Below are 24,855 nucleotides of genomic sequence, written 5' to 3'. Positions count from 1 at the left end.
AATCCAACAGTGATTTCCGGTAATATTTTCATAAACCTGATTAAGGTAGCTTTTAGGCAGGAAATTTTATTCAGCTAAGGGATCCTTTACTACTGTTTTCTTAACCATGTTTTAAATAACTTTTTTATTTTAATTGTTCCTTAGACGTTTCAGTGGGGCAGACAACTATTTATTCTGTTACAATTGATGTATTCCTATTTTACCATGCACGTTACCTTGGAAGAATTTTTATTCAGATGAGTAGGATAAGTTTTCAATAAATAAATAAATGCTAAAAAATGCAGATACAAATGTTCCATTTTAACATTCTGTGGGGCTTTCCTCTATCAATTTTTAATTTAAAAGGTTATTGTTTAGAAAAGCTTTCTGCTTTCAAGGTTATACCATTACAGGCTGACTTGATTGAAGTAGACTTTTGTGATTCAAGTAGACTGTGGTCTAGGGGCATTTTGTCAATACTCCTATATAGTCAGGGCTTAATTAAAAATATTTTACAAAAAATCACACTCAGAGACACAGGCAAAACAAATGCAATGATAGTAACCAGTCTGCTCTCTCAAAATATTGATAGTATGTCTGTGGTGCACATCAATACACACAACCCTTTACAAATGCTTGAAGATTAAATACTGAAATACTACATGTCTCATACTGTAGAAAGGCTGCTCATTTATAAGCAGGGAAGAGAGAAAATGTTTGATTTTCTGTCGCATACTATTACTACCACAGAGCTAAATATTAGCAAAGAAGATCAGCTCAGCATGGCTCTCTAGATATTTCAATATTGCAAGCAATTACAGCCATTTCAAATCTTATACAAAACAAAGAATTAGATTGTTTCAGATTATTATGCAGTAAAGGCCTAGATTGTGGTTGAAGAAATATGCTGGCCTTGGGTGTGTTGTCACAGATTATACTGAAAAACCCCAACCTATTTGACATTCATTAGCTAAATTTAGCTGCAATAAACTGACTACAAGGAAATGCAGAAATTTTTAGAGGCAATGTGGGCACAACATTTGAGAGTCACTTAGAAAGTTACCTCGTCTTGAAGCTTCAAAACTATCAAAAAGGTTTATTCTCTGGATGTCATAGGTTAATGTGGTATTAGGCATCAGTGTTCTGTTTCTGTTAATGTTGGTGACTGCAAATTTGAAAGCTAACTCTTCCACGTTGACAGGTTCATTTTCCACAGTTTCAAATATCCCGCCTGAAAATAAAGAGACAAAAAAATAAGCTTTAGTCATGTTTTAGCTTGTCTTAGCATGTCATTACATACAACACCAATCTAAATGAAAATAAGGAATGTCCATTTCAGAACAAGGAATAGAGAAAAAAATCGGTGGAGAGAGTAATTTTATTTCTTGTAGCACCTTGGTATATTGGTATTCAGCTGATGGCTTGACCATCAGTTGGTCAACACAAGAGGATAATGAGAAGGTAAACCAGTTTGAGGTTTTTTTTTTTTAAAAAAACAATCAAATGGTATATAAATTGTTTGAAATAAACGAAGAAGTAAATTTTGATTTCAATCAACCACAGGGTAGTTATGGTTTGTTGAAATAAGCCAACTTCATAAACCATGGTTGGAACAACAAACCAGAGTTTAGATGAACCAGTTTTTCAGGTTCAGATTACATGTGTCCAGAGAAGGGCAACAAAGATAGTGAGTGGCCTTCCGCCTATGGTAAGCATGATGTCTGAACCAGGCCTCTATCTTTCAGCCTTTATTGAGATAACAGCATGAAGGAGTAAATCACAACATAGATTGAAAGTGTATAGTATACAATAACATAACACATATTTTTAAAATTTGAGGTCCAGCTTAAGTGGCACCTGTCATTACTTCAATAAATATATCTCATGCCCCAGCTGTATGTGAACATGTACTGTAGATAATGCCCCTTAGATTATATCAATCTCATGGCCAAATTCTGTGGAAATGTGGGGCTTGAGAAATGCATAATAAACAGCATATTTTGAAGCAAGTTCTTTAAGCAGCCACATCTAACTGCAGCTCTTGATTTGCATGTATAATTTACTCATTTACTGCTATCCACTAGAGAATACTTTGAATTTTGCAGTCACTTATTTCCCCATGTGAAATTCACAATTCACATATTGCTTAATATTTCCCAGTCAACAAAGTATAATCTGCTAATGTGCTGCAAGGGCTCTTTTGCTTTTTATATGTCGCCGGTATAGAGTAGCATAGTCATTATCTGACAATCAGGAAATGGAAATACACAGAATTACAACCTGCTTTACATTTTAACTCAGCAGTCACAATGTTAATAGTTCTTAGAAGAAAATAAGATTGAAATGTCATACACTTTTTAAGCAAGTAACATTAGGTTTACCATTTAAATAACATGTAATTTTATAGATGATCACATCTTAAACAATTTTATTATGTATCCCTCTATATTACAGCTGCCTCACAATTCTTTATCCTATAATTCTTTTAGATAATGAATAATGGCATTACCAACCAGTCTACTGGTCCCTTGGTTCACTCTACTTAGCATTCCCCAATAGTACTTCATTTGGATTATAGTACCAACTACTGAGCTACATGCTGAAATTAATGTCAGTCAGCTCTGTCCGTCATATTTTTCTCTTATCAGGACTCCTGTAATCTCTGGAAGATTTATATCTATAAGTTCCCTCCAGCCATCAAGAAACATCTGACAGTTCCTTTGTCAGTTTGAACACGAACCAAATAACTTTCATTGCTACTATTTGTCACCGTCCCCTCACTCACTGAGTTGGCATCCACCTTTTGGGGTTGCAGAATCCTGCTTTTCCTATAAATGCAAACTTATTGCAGTTCAGCCAGTTATTTTCCTTCACAAGCTTGATAATAAAAATAGTGTTACAAAAAGGGTCACCGCCTTGCTTGTGATATAGGACTGCCTAAGAGACATTCCATGTAATTTATGAACAAGACAGTAGTTATCCTCTTAGATACCCTGGACACACGGAAAGGAAAGAGCCAGCCTGCATCTTTTCCTTTCTAGTAATCAATTAGCCTTGAGACACAGCCTAGTATGGTTGAGATTGCAATCAAATAAGGCTCCTTAATCAACTCCAGGTGTATAATTCAGTATAGTTTTATCAGTCCTGGAATCCTAAATTCTTTGGGATGGCACACCAAAGGTCAAAGGGTGCATTGGATCTCCCAATCTGAGGACAGGGAGAGAGAGCTCCAACTTTGGAAAGGGAGATCAAGTGTCATTTTCCCTCCCATCTCTGACTTGTACAACTACCTCTGTGGCTGATACCCTACCAGTATTGAACTCTGACGTGGTAGGACCCAAAAGGGGGTGTGCTGGGAAAAGATATGAAGACCCGGTGACTTTCCAATCACCTGATACTCCTCCAAACCCAGAAACTTGAGGATCGCCTCTCTCCATATGAATCTACCCAAATCGTGCAATCCTCATGCAGGCCCTTCTTCATGTGTCTCGTCCACAAAAGGTCTGGAGGGTGGCTACATGAGAACGGGCCTACATTGTTTTTTAAAAAACACATCCACATGACGCCCTTCAGTAGTTCCACAGGTGGGTAACGTGGGGTGTACATTGTATCCCCCCCCCATTACCACATTATCCATGGATCAACATTGTCTGGACACAAAAAGAATGTGTACATGCAGGATACATCAGATCCACTTTAATTTGCAGCGTGTACACCACCTCGTTATTCAATGAAACTAAAGGAAGCCTTCAGACTAAAGATTGGAAAGTTCCTCAGCTGTAAGATCAGTCATTACTTACACTTAGCTTGTGCCATCTTTGTTCATGTCAATATTTAGTCCGTTTAACACCATAAAGTTAAATCACTTCCCTGATTCTGCTGTTTTTGCTTTGGCATTGATTTCCCACCCCACCCCCACTGCATGATCTAAATGTGCAAACTATTTATGAGATTATTAGTTCTCCAGTGGTTCGTCTTTGAAAATAAAACACTGAATACACTTTATGAGCTTTCCTGTAGAAGGAATCATGACATATATGCAAGTAACAAATTATTCATCTGTTTCAATATTTACTCAATACCTCACAAGCTTGTGAATCATAATCTCTAGACTGACGGTGAAATGGAAGATTAAAGTGGCAGCCTTGATGGAGAACCCATAAAATGTCAGATGCTGTATATAGGTAAACATAATTAGTGTATCTTAGAAATTAACTGCCTGGAAAGAGCTACAAGGAAGAAACTCAATATAAAAAAGATAATGAAATAAATCATTAAAAATGCTAAGAAAGTCTGCGCATGGAAGTCATTGCAGATCTTTGGACAAATGTGCAGTTTATAGTGAGTATACATATGAAGATCTGAGTGGAAGGTCTTTAAAGGTAAAGCCTATAATTTCCCAATTCATTTGTTTGATGTAAAATTACAGGTCCATTCTATTACAGGCTTTGCAGCCTAATAAAGGCCTGGAACATTCAGATTAACAGCCACATCCTACGTATGTTTACTTAAGAGTCTCACTGAACTGAATGATGCATACTTTGTTGTAAACGTGCCAAGAACTCCGTCCTGAAGCAATCAAATGATTATTTCAAAATGGATTGGCTAGAGCATTCCTGTGGGATTAAAGACACTAGCATATCCTTTACTCTTCCCAAAACTCTCATAAATTCATTTTTTTTTTATAATATAATTTTTATTGAATTTTCAAATTTTAATACAAAGCAAAAAAGAAAGAAGAAAGAAAGGAAAAAGAAGAAGAAGAAAAAAAGAGAAATAAACACAAATAGATTCTTTCATAACCCTCTTTCATTGACTTCCCCCCACCCCCACCCATGCATCCCAATTTTCAAACTTAATTCAGCAAGTTCTTGTTTCATTCCTTAAACCTCTTCTTATTATATTTAAGCTTAATTCCCTTTATTAGGCCCAACTTATTTATCCCATTTTCTTATATACCTTAAATTCTTTTTCTAAGATCGATCGAGGTTCTTATACCATAAATTTCCCCATTTTCATATTAAAATATAAGTCAAAATTATAAAACCCAAAAGTCATAAACTAGTTTTAAAACTTTCTATTTTCCCCCTTCCTCCTTGTCCGGATATCTGTCCCTTCCTAGATATCTGCCCTCTTATAAAACTCCTAGCCCGGATTCCTCACATCTGAGGCCTCTAACACCATTTGAGTCTCTCTCTGCCTGTTTTGTTGATAGTCCTTCTTATTGATCTTCAAGTCTCGAGGGATATCTAATGCAGTCTCTTCACCTTCTCTCCAATCAATCCTAGTTGAAAAGACTTGCTGCAGGGGTTCTGCCAGATGTTCCCTTAAATCACGTTCACCAATGCCAGAAAAGAGGAGGAAGTCCCAGTTATATTTCTTCATTATTTCAGCTTCCCATCTATAGTGTCCAAAAACTTCCTCCTTTACTTTTCTCTTTTCAAAATCCATAATCCAATAAACTTCTCTGTCCCCTTGCTGCATGAAGTCCTGTTCCTGTACTTTTTGCCCTCCAGACTCCTTGTCCTCCAACTTCAAAGAAACTTTTTCCAGTTCAGCTGCAGAATCTTTCAAGGTCAAATCCTCAGTTCCATCAGTAGAGTTGCTTCTTTTTGAAATCAAAGCCGTGAGCTGTTTGTCCATAGCTATCTCTTGCTCTTGTAGAATTCCCACGAGAAAAAGGGCTCTTTCTATTTCTGCTTGTAATTTTCCTTCTGCAGCCATTGTAATGTCTCTGGTTTCCCCTAGGGGGATTGCCATTTTTTTTCCTTTACCAACAGTCTATTACTTTGTTATTACTTGTTGTTACTTAATTTCCAGCCACTTCTGGTTAAATGTAACACCTTTGGATCAGAGAGATATAAAGATACAGTTCTTGTCTTGATTCCGCTGTTTGACAGCTCAGATGACAGCTGTCAAACTCCCTTTCTTTCAGGCTAGGCTAATGCGGAACACTCCCGGATCCCGGGTGGGGGTTCCCAAAAATTTTCCCAAATACACCTCTTCCTCCAGCACAACTTAAAAAGACAGAAAAAAGCTTATTTTCACAAATCGATGGAATCTTTTATCAGTCCCAAAAGACAAAAAGAAGATCTTTTTAATCCGATCTTAGGCTTTCGCTCCTTGCTTCAGATCGTGCATGCAGGGGGGGGGTGCGAACTTCCTTTTGACACAGCCCCCCCGTTCGCCAAATTAAAGGAGTTAATTTCTTTTAAAATCCAAATTTCGTTTTACTCACGAGGGTGTTTGTTTCAGTCCAAATGTCAGGAAGAAAGTTGACGCTCTCCGGCAATGGCTTGCGGCTTCGCTCCACCGAGGTAGCGGTCTACTCTCAGCACCACGCCGCTCCTCAGACCTTCTCCGCAGCCTTTAAAAAGGCTCTTCGACTGTCAAGGAGGGCGCTTAAGGTGCCCACCGAGTCACCAGGTCCACAGGTATCAGCACCTGTGGTTTCTAAGGGCCCCCGCGTCGCCGGCGCGGCAAGACCCGTCCTCGATGGAGCCAATTCCCTCCGGAGCTCGGAGGGAATCCGCCATTAAACCGATCGCGTCAACCCGGAAGTCCCAAAACTCTCATAAATTCATGGGAAGAATGTGATATTTAATCCTTTAAGCAGGGGAAGGGAACCTTTTCATGCTGCTGGTCTAAAAGTACCATCAACCAGTGGCCACGATGGCTGCTGTTGATGGGAGTCCAACAACATCTGAAGGGCCACAGATTCCTTGCCCCTGTTTTAAATGGCACAATAGAAGTGAAGGAAGATGCTTCATACAAGTGCAGACTAGTTGTCCGTCTTGCCCAGCTTTATTCACTCTGACTAGCAGGATGTCAGGCCGAGAAACTTTTGCATGACTGTTACCTGATCTTTTTACCTGGAGATGCCAAGGGTTGACTCTGGGATCTTCTGCATGCAAAGAATGCATTCTTATACTGAGCTAAACTCATCCCCACACATACTATGGCAAATGAGCACTTTGGAGTGACGTGTGTTATGGATCTATTCCCAAATCTTCCTCTAATTCTGCCCTGATTCTACATGAATATGGGCATGATTATGAATCCATTTTGAGTGCTGTGTGCTGTATGCAGTTCTGGTTACCCAGCTCAAAAAGGATAGTGTAGAGCTCAAAAGTACAGAAAAGAGCAGCCAAAATGATGAAGGTTTGGGGGCATTTTCCCTCACAAGGAAGGCTCAAATGGTTGAGGCATTTAGTTTAGAGGGAAGTATGACAAGAGGGTTAATATACACTTCCATTTGTCCCATGACTTCTTCCGTTTGTCCCATGATTTCTAGGCATGGGTCCAAAACATTTTTCTTTAGTCCCACAATTTTCTCTGACAAAACTTGCTGTTTATTGCTGAATCAGAACAAACGTCAATCTGCCGAAAACCCAATTGACATTTGTTTTGTTTCAGCAATAAACAGCAGGTTTTCTCGGAGAAAGAAGCAAGATAAAAGACAAACCTCTTGGAGCCATGCCTAGGATTCATGGGACAAATGGGAGGGTGAATGAGCATATATACAGAATAAGGAATAATAATACATTTGAATTTTTAACATAAGATAAGCTCCATTGTCCTCTTTCTCTGAATCCTTCCTTACTACTGTTGACATCTGATTGCACATGTGCAAAAGTATTAAAGAATGAACTAACATTTGATGGATGTTTCAGGTGACTGGACTAAGATGTAGTTACTAAAATCATTATTTCAAAATGTAGTCATGTCATACATCTTGTGTATGCTCTGACCTTGATCTGTCTACAGTAAGTGTCTAGTAAATAAGTCACACTAGAGAACACAGTGGCGTAGCGTGGGGGGTGCAGGGGGGACTGGCCGCACTGGGTGCAACATCGGGGGCGCGCACTTGCACTCGCAGCTCTCTGCCCCTACTAAAATCCACGGGTTAGGGGGCGCAAATTACTTGCCTTGCTGACAACCCACGCTACGCCACTGAGAGAACATAAATGCATATACCAGTTTTTGAGACAAAAACAATAACTGATATAAATGCATATAACAGTTTTTGAGACAAAGACAATAACTCATCTGATATTTTACCAAATGTGTTATACTTTGCGTGTAAGTGCTCTCAGTTCTATACCTAACATAAACGAACTCCAGTTAAAAGTTAGCAAGGCTGCCTGGTGCTTTTGAAGGCTGTTGCAAGTCAGTGTAGACAATAGTGGGCTCTATTAGAGGTGGGTAATGTGCGACCCTTTAGATATTGCTAGACTGCCATCTTCACCATTCCTGACCATTGTACAAGCTAGCTGGGCTGATGGTTTAAAGCAGGGACTGGGAACCTGTGGCCTTCTTCTGGGTGTTGCTAGACTACAGCTCCCATCATTTCCTGACCATTGGTTATGCTGGCTGGGGCTGGCGCACAGATTTCCCACCCCAGGTTTAATGGCATCTTTTTGCTTCCATTGGAAACTATGTACCACACCACTGTTTTCATTTTAACATAGATTCAAACCAGGACAAGAGAGTTATTTCATTAATTTCATAAATAACTAAAGCATCATTGTGAAATACCCACTTATTTAACAGTGTATCTTTAAATACAGTGCACTTTTAGAAATACGAAATAAGTATGAACGAAAAGTAGCTATAAACAAAGTAAATACAGTAAAATGCAGTGGCTAGAATGAAGACCAGAAGGGAATTCACTTTTAAATGCCTTATGGGACAAAGTATGGGTAGACTCTTCTCTGAGCTAATATTACTGACTTTTTCTCTGGAATTATTATACAATTATGTATAGTAAAGTTCTGTTTGTGCAGTTATGAATTAATTAAGGACATGTAAAGAACTCACACATAGATATTAAAATCACCATATTCTCACACTCTTAGATGAGAATGAGGCTGGAAGGTTATTAGATATTTCCGGCAACCATTTGCACTTCAGTCAGATTAATTGCATAGGTACAGAAATACCTTTGGACATTACAGCCGGAGACATTGTCACAGCATATTAACATTAACCCCATGATCAAATTAATATTTCAACCTTATGTGTTCCTGCTATAACTCCTGGGGAAGCAGAATCACAGAGCTGAGAAAGTCTTGAAGGTGAGCTAAGACAGAATGTTCTATATGCAAACCTTTCTAACAAATTAGGCTTCATCAATTAAAAATATGGATTTGGGTGTTCAAATCAGTGGCAGCAGAGAAGGCATCAAGGAATCATGCTTCCTGTATCACAGGTGTAACTTCCTGTTCCCTCCCCACTCCCTCTCTCTCTTCCTTTGACCAGCGTTGGAGGCAGACATGCCTTCACTTGCTCAGTTTTAGGCACAATATTATGCCTACATAGTTTTTACTGCTGCCACTGCTGTGAACCAAGACGTAAATCTTACTTCTAAACTTACTTTCCAAATTGTTGTCCAATTCTTTTTTAAGCAGGGTAAGAAGGGGGCAGCCAGATTACTTCATAGTTGAGATTGTTCAAAACAAAGGTTTTACAGCCTAATTCCTATGCTTTTAATTTTGTTTGAAATTGTTCAACCCACATGTGTGGGTGCCTGGAGGGATAAATTGCAATTAATATATCCTCTCCTACCCAATTAATATATCCCCTCCTACCCATTAAAACTCATCTCACTCTTTTAGTGTGGATACCCACGTTGCTACCTCATATGGAGATGCTCTGGGTGGATGACTGTATTCCTGGAGGGATGCTTCACAGACTAGCTAACTATATGGTTGTGGGGGAGGAGGGCAGTCATCCTGTGTCCCTTGACAACAAGTGAGGGGATTTATATGGTTAGTCAATCAATTAGTCCTTCTGATTTCCCATAAATATAAAGTTATCCTTTGTGAGCTGCTCTGAGTGCAACTTTCTTAATAACAAATATGAAATAAAATGTATAAATATGCATGTAGATAGACAGGATAGATAAAACAAATTTTGTGATTATTATATGGAGGTTCCTGGTTCCCAACAGAGTCTTTTTCAATTAGGCGTTCAAGCCTGAAAGTATTTCCCTATGGCTCTATTGACATAATTCATGCTCCCGAATTTCTCAGTAATGAATCCCTTTTTAAAAGAACAACTGACCTGATTTACTTAGTTTTGGACAGTGGGCACGTGTCTGTAACATGTTAAAAGATTGCTTGGGAAGCAAAAACATTTTTGTGTGCTTATGAACACCGGTTAGGTGCTGGCGAAGTATCAGAATAACCAGTGAAGCAGGGGTATGAAATGTAGTGGTTAACTGACATGCATTTATTCCTTGTATTGCCTGACCAGCATCTAGTGATGAGGCAGGAGCTGAGCAAGAGAACATTGAAGGAAGCTGAGCCAAGAAGCACAGTAGAATCAGTTATCCCAGCAAGAGTCCAAGAGCAACTGAGAGTCTTATATTCTCTTGCTAGCCTCTCCTTTTCCTCTGACGTCTCCCTCCTGGCAAAAAAAGCCTCTCCTATGACAACCCTGAGTTTGTCACCACTACTGCCTTGAAGTCCAGGAGGCAAATGGGGAAATTATACACATACAGACACAACCTGAGCTCCTTTACAGGAAGGAAGCTCTGAAATGATGGAACTGTTACCTTTTCTGGACAAAATTACGGAGCCCTTTTCTGGGCTTCCTTCAGAAAACAAAACATATTTTTTTGACCATCCTTATTAGAGGAATTATGTGAGTGAGAAACAGAGAAGCAAGAGAAGAAGAAGAGAGTGTTTTGACACTCTCATAATCTTGTTTACACTGTCAAAGGGCACCCAAAGCCTAGTAATGTGTGAAATTCCCTTCACAACTATGTCACATCAAAATTTTGATTTCCCGCAATACTCTCAGCAAGGATCCTACAAATTTGCTTTGACATTATAAACATGCCCATATCATGCCGCAGATGATTAGAGACTGAATCCAAATAGAGCAACCTTGACAGTAACTTCCTTCAATAGTGTTGGTCTATGTGCTAGAAAGTGGCTTAGTCATGCTGGCCACATGACCTAGAAGCTGTACACCAGCTCCCTCAGCCAATAAAGCGAGATGAGCACCGCAACCCCAGAGTCGTCCGCAACTGGACCTAATGATCAGGGGTCCCTTTACCTTTACCTTTATGTTTTTGACAATTATCCACAGTCAAGAGAAGGAGCACACAGATGGATGCAAACCCTGAGCAGTGTGAAATAACAAAAATGTTATTTTTAATCAAATGAAATTATAGAGATCAGTATGTCAGATTATCACTTTTGCCTCACATCTTTGTTAAGCACATGTAGCAAGCTATAATGCAGAAAGTGTTCCACAAAATAATAAATAAAATATACTGGTAATCATTATAATATAGCTCACCATCTTGGGATGGGAAGTAAAGAGATTCTCAAGAAAAAATCTTTACCTTTTGTGCATTCAGTGTATATTTTTGAACGAAGACATGTAATGGTTTGATCTTGCCCCCCACCCAGACCTCTTTCTTGTTATATGGGCTATCTGTACAAAGAATAAACATTATGTCTTCCTCATCAAAAGTTACACTGCTCGAGTGTCCATTAGTTATCTATAAGGCGCTTACAAACATAAGGTTTTTACTGTAGCTGCAGAAATCTGAGCTTATCCTGGAAAAGCATGGATTAGCTGAGATCACAGCCTTTTCATATAGCACAGCTTTAAAAGAACAATTTGATTTTTGGAATCAAAATAAAAGAGAAAGAAAGAGAAATAAGAATACAGTGTCTTTTGAGTTATATCTGATTTGTTCCCTTCCTGCTACCTTTTTCTTCTGAACTAATTCTGTTAACTGCAATGGCATTTCATTGATCAATGAAATAATAAGCTCCCTTTCTTCTCAACTCCAGGGAGTGATCTACCTAGATCTTTGGAACAGCTTTGAGATTAGGAGGGAAATATGTATGCTCTTTTCTACTTCATGCAGGGGGGAGAGGGAGAAAAAAAATGCAATACAGTTGGATCTGGGATTCAACATTAAGAACCATGATGTCTGCACTGCTTAATATCTTCCAATTAGTATAAACATTCATTTGTTTAAATGTAATATTTTTCTACCCTGACTTTCATCACATACTTTCACAAGGTGGCTTACAATGAAAACTTTTAAATATTTAATACTTTTATTGTATTGAACAAACGTAATAAAAGCAACATCAGATTAAAAACATTACATGCCACACCAATCTCCACAGCAGTGCAAGATTCCAGGCACCTACCCAGGGTTCGTGTTTCCTTTGGAAACAATATATAGGAGAGTGGCAGTAAGAGCAGTCAAAAGACTTAGCATAATAAAAGGTATTTAGAGAAAGACCACAAGAGAGGAGCCCAGACAGTGCTCCTTTGAAGAGGGCAGGATTCCAAAAGTGTGCGATTACCACTGAAAATGTACAAACCACCTAGATACCCCCCCTCTCTCTCTCTCTCTGTGTGTGTGTGTGTGAGAGAGAGAGAGAGAGAGAGAGAGAGAGAGAGAGAGAGAGAGAGAGAGCTGAAAGTGGGAATACCACTAACTGAGAAGATTAGTTCATTCTGAGATCTAATGAAATGTTATCACATCTGATAAATAACCTATTTACTAACTGGTTATCCATAATGTATAACAAGTAACAAGAGAGGAGGTTGGGAGAGGTAGGTATTAGTTATTTGCTTCTTCAGCACAGCCACCTAGTAGCACATCATTATTTAGCACCAATACAAAATGAGTACATGTTTTCCTTCTCCTCTGAGGATATTTAAGAGGCATCCAATTGCTAAGTGGATGAGATATGCAGAACCATTCCAATGAGGGCCTGGGGAGCACGGGGCAGCAGATTCTCTGTTCTATCCAAAGCTTTCCCCCTTATTTGCACCATGCCACATCCAGACTCGTAGCTGAGGGGCCAGAGGATTGGTCTCCTTGGAAGATACACTGAGTTTTATATCAAAAGTTGCCAGCATCCTTTCTCCTGGCTTGTTGCAGGAGGATCATCAGCAGTAGCTTACTGCCCACTTACCAGTGGCATGATCATAGAATTGTAGAGTTGGAAGGGAATCCCAAGGTCAGCTAGGAGGCTAGCAGCGAGGCAGTGCTGCCCCACCACTAGGGGTTAGGATTGCTCCCTAAGTAAATCATTCCTGCCTAATTTTTTATGGTAAATGCCATAGCTGGAGGAAGCAGTTTGAAAATGTTTCAAACATAACCTTTTGTTCTATCAATAGAAAGCAAATATGTTCATTTCATGAACAAATCAGTATCTTTGACCATGCTCAGTTGGTACACAATTACCGTGGTTGTCATTGTATGATACAGATATGTAGAAGATGTAAGGCACAGATTAAATATCGCTTGGTTAGGACCAAGCAAAGATTAAAAGCTATAAAGTGCATTGAGAGCATCTGATAAAGACACTATGATGAATTGTGTTGGAATATGTTCAGGCGGTTGTTGCCATCCAAGCAGAACTGTTCTCTGATGCTTTTGCATAAGGGACCATTTACACTTGACCGAGTCTGTCGCTATGTGACAAGCAGACACAGCCATTCATGGGAAGACGAAGAAGAAATGACAGTATGTGTGATGCTGCTATAGAACAAAATATTTCCATACTGAGCTTTTAAGCTGAAACAGTTTCTTGCGATTTTCAGGCCAGCAACAAGGTCATGTTGCAGATAATGTTAGCACCAAACACTTTCCATTTTGGTATAACAAAACTTCAGCATTTGACAGAGGGAAGCAGCTACCTTTGCCTGACGTTGTGCGATGTTCTCTTGGTAAGATCCAAAGACCTCTTAAGGCTCTCCTGAGGCTTTTGGCTTAAATCAGTAGACCCTTCCTGCCAGATCAGTGCTTTTACAACTCTCTTCAGTCTTCTGTCATGTGGCTGTTCAAGTCTAAAGCACTAATGGGTGAATGAAACAAGAACTATCTAAGCATTTTACACTGAAGAGGCTTGTTCTACACTTTATCACCACCTTTGGGAAAACTGCAGTTGTATTGGAGGTAGTAGCATTCCTTCTATTTTTACCCATGATGCACTCCGATAGGAAACTTTCCATCAGCACATACATGTGGAACTGCACTCATTTTTAATTTCTTTACAAGACTGTGTTCTAAATGATGTCTCTTGGCTGCCGTAGAGACATTAAAAGTAAGGGGTCTGGGTTTTGAAACTTTCTTGGCAATTATCAATCTGGAACATTACTGCTTCTTAGTCCACCAAGGGCTGTTTGAATTGAGAAATGCTCTATTCATGCCATCATTAGTGAATACTAAAATTCCGATGTACTGCATTGTCTGCACCCACTCCTAACTCAAGAGAGCAAGCTTATTTGCTAGTTAAAATGGCAGCATTGCTTTATGAAAGTTGGTTTTTAATCTTTTTTTTAAGGGGGAAATGTTTCCCCCCCAAAAGCCTACACTTCCTTGCCAGCTACTGAAAAATACTTCCTGTGTGAAATAAGATAGATATTATTTTAAATAAGACCATAGCCCTATTCATGCATTTCAATTACTTCCTGAATGATCTAATGCAGTTCTCTGCTTTTATAAAAAAATATATAACAAAGTCTTACTTGTTTTATGTGCATTTTAATAGAACACCAGAAGTCGTGCCTTTTACCGGTTTGGGCTTCAATCTACCCATGTCTACTCAGAACATCAATCAACAGGGTTTATTCCAAAGCTAAGTAGGGGTAGGGGTTTGCAGACTTAGATTGGTACACCAGCTGGTATACCCTAATTAAAGTATTACACTTGTTGCTAGTGCATTTCCAGACTCATTTTAAATGCTGGTTTACACCTTTAAAGCCGTAAATGGTTTGCAGCCAGGTTACTTGCTTGCATCCATATGAACCTGCCCATGTTTTAAGACCGGCCCACTTTTAAGATCAGTTAAACTAGTGGACACTAAGGACAGGGCCTTCTCAGCAGCGGTCCCTAACTTTTAAGATGTGAAGATATAAAAAAACCCACCTGTTTCTCTCACCTCATGCGAGAGGTGGCTGGGCTGGATATGCTGTTTTGTTGTTTTATTGATGCAACTTTGGGAATGGTTTTATCTTGGCTGAATTATATTTAGTATATACAATGTTATACTATAGGACTGTATTTTTATGATCATATTGCTTTTCACCATCACATGTTCTGGGAAAAGAAGTATTTAAATATTTAAAACAAACTAACTAACAAATGGAAATGTGTTTTTAATTACAAATTTTCATGCAGATTTTTTAAATAAATAAAAAAAGATTAATGTGGAAATGGGATGGAACAGACTTCCGAGTGAACACACATGAAAGTGACGTGAACCAGAAATGGACTGATTAGCCCATCTGTACTTCTAAGAGCTGTGCAGCTGATGAGAACAGAGAACCACCACAATAAAGTGGCATTTTAAAGTGGCTGCAATGTATTTCATTCTTCTCTTTGCTCCCCACCATCTGCATTTTACTTTTACTTTATATTTTGTCAGAACTTTAAATAGCCTTCGGTGGGCAACTCGTGTTGCTGTATGTTAGATTAAATTTCTTTTAATGGTCACGAAGAGTCGGACACGACTAAACGACTAAACAACAATGGCCGAGATGTAGAGCTAATGGTCAGCAAATCTGGGAAAGAAAGAAGGTTGCAATTAAAATAATCAGGGAATGAAAATAATGTGAATGCCACCAGAAGCATGAGTGTTAGGACCCAGTGACTACTATGAGATATTTTAGTGTGATAGAGAAACAAATTTATTCATTTGCGAAATTTATTCTAAACCTCCTTTCTTGGCTACTACTTTGTTAAATCCTGCTTCCAACTGGATGGCATATTTTATAGGTAACTTAACTTAATAGTTGTTTTTTTTAAAAAGTCAAATCCTCTTTGTAACCTTCATTTCTTCCTAAAGATAAATAAGCAAAACTTACTCTAAGCTAATAACTACCATTAAGCCCAAAGAAGTACGGGGAAGGAGGAACCTGCACTTCCCAGAAACTAATTAACAAGTTAAGTCAAGCAAGCAAGCCATAACGTTAGCTTCACTTAGTGTTATGCATTTTCATAAAGGACATGACCCCTGCTGGGATCTACTCACCCCAGCTGGTAGGGAAATTGATTTTTTCCTCCTTTATGCTAATTAACAGCAAGACTGGAGATGAGCGGTTGCCCCATCCAAGATTTTAGCAAGAGAAATCTGGATGACTCAAGCAGTTTGATATGCTGTAGCTACAGGGGAAGATAATCAAACTTCCAAACCACCAGCCATTCGGGCATGTGTGAAAAAATTCTTTCTCACCTGGCCCATTTTAAGGAATGTGCTGCTATTGTCACCCTAATCTCCAAATGTAATGCAGTGGGAATGGCTGTACTGCCAGAGAAAGGGATGGTGGGAAGCCATTTTGATCTCTTAAAATGCTATATAAATGGGTATATAGACTGAATTGACAGAACAGTGCTGTGGGGAATGAAGTAACTAGACACCGATTAATTTCTTTTAAAGGACGACTGACCACTTGGGTATGATTAAAGTAGAGAAGGACTCAGTTTCAAAAGAACTGTGAACAACCACACTGTAATTTCACAGACATGAAGACGGGTGAACTGTGTTAGTTCTCATCAGTGATATAAGGGGCAATATTCAACAGGTGACTTGTCATTCCAAGTTGGAGAACAAATAACATTTTAGCAACAAAGACTTTGCCTGGGACGGTATGATTCCTTCCCCACCCCAGTTTTTATGTGCATGTTCAAGAAGAAAAATGGAGGGAAAACATTCATAACCCACATGACACCAAAGAACTGCAAGTGTCAGGTCGTTGCTCCAAAAAGAAACCATCTATGCAGTCTTTGCTAAACCTATTGAAAATATTACAGCCATTATGGCAAAGGTATAATTTGCTAGAGTCTTCTTGGGCCTTTCAACCATCCCAGCACAGGGACCATCTCCTGCCCTATCTTTAATTAGGTATATAAACCAATGTACCTGTTAAAAGCAAAGCCCTGTTGTTTCAGCTGGTAGAGTTCTAATTGGTCCCCAATAGTATTAAACTGAATTACATCTAAATCCTGTATAGCTGGTTTGTGGACCAGGCAGTGTGCAACCTAATGAACCCGAATTCAGCATGTGCATGCCTTACTTTCCATCAAATGTGTAATATCTGCACCAGAAATCTGTATTAATAGAAAAAAGAATATGAAATTTACAACCAAGGACCATTTGTTCTCCTATATTTTTGAGCTCACAAAGACAAGTTTGATGTAATTATCAAACCCCAGAAACACACCATCCAATTGTATTTGAGAGACAAAAGCAAAAAAAACCCAGTTACCGTGGTACCTCAGTTCTCGAATGCCTCCATTGTTGTACGTTTCAGTTCTCAAATGTCAAAAACCCAGAAGTAAATGCTTCCATTTTCAGACATTTTTCAGAACCTGAACATGCGATTTAGCTTCCACCAAGTGCAAGAAGCTCTTGCAACCAATGGGAAGCCGCACCTTGGTTTTTGAACATTTCGGAAGCTGAACAGGCTTCCAGAATGAATTCCGTTCGAGAACCGAAGTACCGCTGTATAAACATAACCGCCAGAATTAACAGTAACTGTTGTCTGTAGCTATGTAGATGCAATGCATCTACATGAGCGTAGATGGAATCATCAAAAGGGCAGCCTAAGAGATGGCAATGCAACATGTAGATAAGATAAACTGTAGGGCACATAGAGCACGGAGCACCTGTAGCCCAAAGCCACCAGCTTTAATTGTGAGTGGCATGGAACAGGAATCCATCCCATGCAGACCCTGCAGCACTGATGTCTTCCGCTCTCTTCTGGAACAGATAATAAGCTTAACAGCTGTTCTAACAGTAGTGGTTTGCATTTCTGACGAGCTTGTCAAATTTGAAAAACCCCAGTGAGCTCAAAAGACAAAGCACAGACTCCTGCCCAAAAAGAATAATGCAAAAACAAATACTAGCTACCTTGCCAGAAACAGTTGGGCTAAAGAAATGTTGCACTAGTCCTGTTGGGATGGATCCCTCAAGATGGAAAATGAGGGGTATTAGTAATGTTATTAATACGGAGCATTCTGCGTGATTCTGAACATAGAAACTCGGGCAATTAGAAGCTATGATTTACTGTACTTTTCGTTCATAAATCAAGCACACATAGAAGATGATTATAGTGCTCTACGTGACATGCCTTTAATGATTTAGATTGGATCCTGCTGAGAAGGATTTAATTTAAGGCACTTGTAGCCCTGGGATCAAATTATTTGTAACAGTTGATTGAAGCTTATGCTTCCCCCTACAGCTTAACATTTAGCCAGAGATTATCCTTGTAGTAGATTCCATTTGACTCATGCAGAGCTTCAGCCATTATTTTCTCAAATAGTTCAATCTCAAGCGTATTATCTATCTCTTATCAGCATTATTGTAAGGTACCTATTACTTTTAAATCACCTGTCAGAGTAAATAAAACTTAATGGATAATACAGTACACTTATTGTCCCTTCCCCAATCATTTAGCATAAGATTTCCAAGTATTTAGAAAATCACTTTCTTTTATAAAAAGAATGGAAAATGAATGCTACACATTTCTTTAGAAGTGCACTTCAACTAAACTAAGCGGGACTTCTGAGTAAACATGCATAGGATTGCACTTTTAGCTCTTAAGAGCTTGTTAGGAAATGCTGAAGCAACTGAAACGGTTTTTCAAACATTTCAAAGATAGTTAAAAAATCATGATGACAATCCATATTTTTTGATAGATACAAGAGCGGATGCCATACCTTAGAATCAATCCGTATCATGACACCAACTGTACCTGCCTTCCTCTTCTGCACACATTGAACAAAAAAACACACCTTGATGTGGCTTGATTTTTGCTCCCACACTCTTGTTGTGCAAGGAAAACAGCAGCTCGACAGGTCAAATAGGAAGTTTTCTTATGCTGAATCAGACCATTTAAGCTACACTCACTTACAGTGGCTTGCCAGGGTTTCAGACAGGGGTATTCCCAGTTCTACCTGGAGATGCCAGGGATTGAACCTGTAACATTCTGCATGCAAAGCAGGTGCTCTGCAACTGAGGGAAAGCCCTCTTTGTAGATAAAGCTGGCTAATTCATTCAAACAAACCAGGTAATTGTCTAGAAAGGTGTCTGTCAATTAGGTCAGAAGCTTTAGCTTGCCTCTGAATACCACTTATTGAGAACCACACGTCCAGGTATCTGCTTGGCCCCTGTGAGAACTGGATGCTGGACTAAATGGGCCTTTGGCCTGATCCAGCAGGCCTCTTCTAATGTTCACTTGCACTGCTTCTTATTTGGGTGGCACTGTTACGATAATGAAGCAATGCTGCTGCAAAGTCCTAGCTTGAAGAGTAAACATGATGGGAATGTTGGGACTGTCTGTGGGAACAGAGGGGCAGTCATTTCACAGTGCGAAGCACCGGAATTACCTCAGAGTGTAATATGAGCTGTACAGGAAGTACAGGGAGTTTTTGTCACAACACTGCTGGAGTATGGAGAGAGCAGTCATGTTTTTTGTAACGCTGCAAAGACAGAAATAAAAGCATGTAAATACGTTTCTGTCTATCTCTTTCCCCTGCCAGGGGAAGAGGGGGGTGTTCTTCTCATGTTTGAGAAGACTCGCCAATCGAGACCTTGCCTGCGCTTGCTGGGGAATGCAGCCAGGGAGGTCAACAGGGAAGCAAGCCGGGTGCCTGGGATTGCTGCCAGCTTCTCATGAGAAGGGCTTGAATTTCCCGACAGGCACCACATGCAAACTGAGGTGATTCTTCCAGGAATTCTCTATGACATTGTAGAGATTTTACTCAGCTCATGTGGAGATAGCCTCTCCCACTAGACTTAAGTTTTCAGAACCTATGAGCTAGCCTTCTGTACAAAAGGCTGAGCACAATATGATGAATATTGGGTTGGATCCAGACTACATTAGTTGAACTTGTGTCCCAATGAAATTGAACAGGATGAGCTGATCAAAATTTGACTTCAGTAGGAACAAGTTCAAGAACAAGTTATCTGGATTCCATTGAATGCGTAGCCTTCTACTATTTACCCATAGTGCCAGGGGACCAATTGATGAAATACAAAAGCAGTTACCTGTAGAAAATAATGATCCAATCTCCATTATATTCACATGCATAATACTCAAAATGAAAATAAGATTAAACATTAGTGCTTTTGCTTCATATATGAATTCAGCAGAGTGGCACTCCTAATCACATATAGCATTTAAACAAAGTTAATAGCTTTCTCTTTTGCTGAAAATAGGGGGGGGGGGACAACACCACAATGGATTGTGTAAAATCTGTATAGAAACAAATCTGCTTAATTAAGAGCTTTCTGGTGTATGCTGCCTGTCAAGGAAACTAACATTTTTCATAGCAACTTGGAGTCATGCGCTACAACCCACAGATTATGTTTTTCTCAAAACTGATGGACATGACGCAGCAGCCCTATGGCTGAGCTCATAGCAATAGGAAGTCCTTAACATGGAATAGATTATTATAGATTACCGCAGCTGGCTGCTGCAATTTATAACCGTATCCAAAATAGGCAGTGGCAAAGTACAATGTTCTCCTAAAGAACATTAAAATAGTTCAAAAAGCTGGTGGAAAAACCCATCACAGCATGCTACTAAAAGGTGAGGAAAGGACTACATGTGAAATCTGAGCATAGGAGTCCCCAGGAAGGTGTGAGAAGGAAGTGATCACTGAGGACGTGGTATAGCCCACATCCCTCCTTCCTTTTTCCTAGCTGGCCCTCTGCACACGCGCGCACACACACACACTTATTTCTGCTGGATCAGAAGCTCTTCATACTGATACCTTCCATATACTCAGTTTCACTCACCTTGGGATGGATCATGTTCCTAATTATACAAAGCCACACTTTCCCATAGCTTGGCACTTTTGCTCAAAGCTGTGATCTACAAGCCGCTTATTGTGGAATAGTCCCATAGCAATTAACGGAGATGTGCCGTAAAAGGTGTACTGGTATTTCAAATGCAGCTTCCCTTTACAAACCAAGACAACTGGATACTTCAGTACGAAGCTTTCACACACGTGTATAACACAACTCATAGTCATGTTCATAAACCTTAGCATTTTAAATATTTTTCAAATCACTAGGCCATATTTAATTGGAGTCCTGATTACTCCTGAAGAATCCTGATCATATTACCAGATGGTAAGCATGTTAGGTATAAGTAGCCCATATAAGCAATATCAACAGTTGTGAATGTAGAACCCGGAAATTGTTAACGAGTTAACATCAAGTACATGGGGAACATCTTGTTTGTGTAGCATAAATTCCAGGGATGACAGTGACTAAACACCATGTGAAAAGTTACAGATATCGTCTTCTTCCCCTCTGCAGAAACTTGCTTGCTTGAATGGGAAGATTCTTTGCAACTTCTCCTTTCCAGTTACTGCTGCCAGTACTCAGAGTAGTAGTGCTGACTGCAGTGTTAACCCAAGTAGTTGCTTATAGCAGCAATGATTTTATAGATGCCTGTGAAGAAGTGTGTGGTCTGCAAGATGTCCCTCAAAGTCCTATGTGGAAATATAGAGCACACCTCTCATATAGTGGCTGAGTTAATATGCAACAGGAAACTGTTTCATGTACGAGATTCCACCAGTCTTTGGCTTATTCACAGCTCTTTCATGTGCCAGAGCACATGAAACCACAGTTCCCTGTGATTCTCAACTATCAGAGCCATGGCATGTTTATATTATGATTTGTCAATACAAGCCAGGATCAAACCATGGTTTCTGATCCTGGCTTGCTTTGAAACCACAGTTTAATACGCTGCAGTTCTGAGTTTGTAGGCAAATGGAATTGTATAAGAAAGAAAGAAAGAAAGAAAGAAAGAAAGAAAGAAAGAAAGAAAGAAAGAAAGAAAGAAAGAAAGAAAAGCAAAGCCTTCCAGGAAAGGAAAGGAAAAGAGAAGGGTGTGTCCCAACCCAAGGACCAGGTAGGCTCTTTCACATTCTGGAAAATCACATTTTCCTATTATTTCTTTACTGGATCCATGTATTGCAGATGCTGGAGATGACAACATGTCTCAGGCCAGCCCTGCACAGTGCTTAGTGCACTTGCATGCAGTTATAACTATTTTATTCACATTTGTGTCATAATGTTTGGCATGGCACCCTGGAGATGTTTTCATAACTCAAATCTTAATTATACAGATTACTTTTTTAAAAAATTAAACATCTGAAAATAAGTCTCTCAGATGCACACAAATGAAATCCAAGTTCTTTCGCAGCATCTATGGTTCACTGCAGATTCTTCTATATATATTAAAACCTTTGCCAATATCCTTTCTTGCACTCAAGGGACTGCAGTTGCACTTACATAACTTCATAATTAAACTGTTTACTTAAAATGGGTTGGAAAGCAGTTTGCCTTTCACTGTACCTGCTGAACTTGCTTGCCTTTGGAAAACTACCCAATCACTTATTTTAAATGGCTGCCAGAATTAAGTTTAGCTTCCAGCCTCCAATTTTGTGCTCTCAGATAATCCAGGATGCAATTTATGAGAAAAGAATTCAAGCATATTTTATACTACATATGCATTCACTATCTAATTACACGTCATAAGGAATGCTACCTGCTCTAAAATACACCAGAAGCAAATTAGGCCCAAAATGTGCCTGCAGAAATCTGCAGAAGGATTAAATGCTCTCTCAAGAACTGAAAGCTCAAAAGCGCAGTGGCAATTATAAGATTATTCTACAGACCAGGAAACTGGCACTCTTGCAAGAAAATGCTTTAAATCGCATTTTAAAGGGGTTTCTGGGTCTTTATTAGAACCTGCTCTATAGACTCTAACTGCTTAATCCTATGTCAAGAAAGTTTGAGCTAAACTGCAAACAAAGAAACGGTAGAAGCATTTTCCTCACACATGTCAGCACTAGAGCAACACAAGCATCCCCTTCTCAGCCACAGGGCCACCTGCCACCAACTGGCTTATGGGAAGGATTCCATGAAAAAGCTCCAGCTCCGACTCCTGTAGGATTGTCCCCTTAGCACAGGATTTTCTACCACCAGCTGACCTGTGGGAAGGAACTGGAGGGAAAAGCATGCAGATAAAGTAGTGTTCCTGCTCAAGCTGATCCTGTTTGGCGTTGTTTATAAGTGCATGGCATTCATTGTATTCATTGCATTTTATTAATATTGTGAGTGACTTTGAGGACTTCAGTCAAAAAGTGACATACAAATATAAGTTTTGTTGTTTTTGCTATTATACTATGTATTTCATGTTTTTATTTCATAAACCACCTGTAATCTTCAAAAGAGGACGAGATATAAATTTAATAAAAGAAAGAAAGAACTGGATAGCTCAGTTGGTGAGCGTATGGTGCTGATAACGCCAAGGTTGCAGGTTCGATCAACTGCATATTCCTGCATTGCAGGGGGTTGGACTAGATGATCCTCCGGGTCCCTTCCAACTCTACAATTCCATGATTCCATAAAACATAGAATCTTGGTTCCCCTGCCAACTCATCCCTTTCCCCTTGTGTGTCATATCATTTAGAGTCTAAATCCCAGGGCAGAGATGATCTTAATACAGATCTTACAATCCATTCTGGGAGCCCTTTAAACTTAAAAATATGGGTAAAAATGCTTTAAATAAAAACAAATTAATTATTATTAAACATTTCCTAAGTATGTCATATCGCAGAGTACTGTACCTGCAGTCACTGAATTCATCTGGTAAGCACTAATATTTTATTTTAATATCTAGCATGCCTTGACCCAAAGTCTTAAACTGTATAGCAAGATATAAAATGCAATCAGATTGTAACAGCTGAAAAACAAAGCAGTGGTGTGGATGGGAGGGTGCTGGCCACACTGTCGCTGTGGCCTGCTGTTTCCTTCTCCCTCACAACTGCTTTTCCAGTCCTTTTCACCTCTGAGTAACTTCCATAAATATAGGCTGTATCTGTCCGTTAGTTAATTAAATAAGTAGTCCTCGGAAAAATGCTTCACTTTGCACGAACAGGTATTTCTGAGAATGATAAGCCACAGTAGGAGTGGGGAAGGGGGGAAAACATCAAAGAGATTTATGCATAAAAAAGGTATAAACAGCCTGTCAAAGAGAAGCCTAGCAGATGCTTAGTGTGCACTTAACCAGGTGGTTGAATTGTAACTCTGGTTTTCTATAATTGAAGCTGTTGGGTTCTTATTTGAAGTCCAGTAGTTTTGTGATTGCTTTCTTTTTTTTTAAGTGAAGGCATTTTATTTGGGTGTTATTTTTCATAGTTGAGTTTAATGGGACTTATTGGCTCAGAAGCAAGCAAGCAGAGGAGGAGGAATATCAGGAGTTTAATGGGACTTATTGGCTCAGAAGCAAGCAAGCAGAGGAGGAGGAATATCAGAGAAGGGATATCGGAGAAGATGCTTCCATACTAAACCCTAAAGGCAACTGCATTGTCTGAAAACTCCATTGCACCTCAGAGTCTATATGATCTGAACGTGTTAATTAGAACATGAGAGAACCAGCGGGTTCATTTTCACTGCAATTTGGGGTAGGGGTCATTTGTTTAATTCTTCAAAAACACCAACTAATTTTAGTGAGTGAGACACACAAACCTTTCCCAGCAAAAAATATGCATAAAGTATTAGACCCCGGATCTGCAGACAACATCCTTTCAAAGTCACTGGGACATCTCCAAAAACAAGAGGTTTCAGCAAAACGAGAGGCTTGAGAATTTCATTTTAACTGCTTTTGAGATCTCAGTTCTAATCAGTGAGACGGTTTTGAATAATGCTCTATTTGTTACTTAAATGAAATCATTCTGAAAACAGTGGCCAAATACAGTGCTAGAATTAGACTGGTTTTGTAACTGCTACAAAAAAATGAAACAACAACCACAAAAATCAAACGATGTTTTCTTCCTCTACTTAGAAGCTCATTCTTTTAAATGAC

General features: G+C 39.3%; 1 protein-coding gene and 1 long non-coding RNA gene across 10 annotated transcripts in view; one reads left to right on the top strand and one right to left on the bottom strand.

Annotated features, from left to right (window-relative positions):
• The window catches only part of GRIK1 (glutamate ionotropic receptor kainate type subunit 1), a 151,808-nt gene that overhangs the window by 64,431 nt on the left and 62,522 nt on the right, over positions 1-24,855 (bottom strand). For all 4 annotated transcript variants that reach the window (XM_081907991.1, XM_081907993.1, XM_081907992.1 and 1 more), the window contains exon 2: positions 1,043-1,210. In XM_081907991.1, coding sequence (XP_081764117.1) covers positions 1,043-1,210 — 168 coding nt within the window. The remainder of the gene's footprint in view (positions 1-1,042; positions 1,211-24,855) is intronic.
• Positions 1-24,855, top strand: part of LOC309368213 — a 148,246-nt gene that overhangs the window by 80,668 nt on the left and 42,723 nt on the right. Inside the window, exon 3 of one of the 6 annotated variants that reach the window (XR_014167622.1) lies at positions 21,297-21,832. The exons of the other annotated variants lie outside the window; for them this stretch is intronic. This is a non-coding gene — a long non-coding RNA (uncharacterized lncRNA). Of the gene's footprint in view, positions 1-21,296; positions 21,833-24,855 lie in introns of those variants that run through there. 6 annotated transcript variants of the gene reach the window in all.

Source organism: Podarcis melisellensis, assembly GCF_964234715.1.
Source record: "Podarcis melisellensis genome assembly, chromosome: 4".
In the NCBI taxonomy this organism is placed as follows: domain Eukaryota; kingdom Metazoa; phylum Chordata; class Lepidosauria; order Squamata; family Lacertidae; genus Podarcis; species Podarcis melisellensis.
This window is presented reverse-complemented; position numbering and strand designations above follow the sequence as displayed.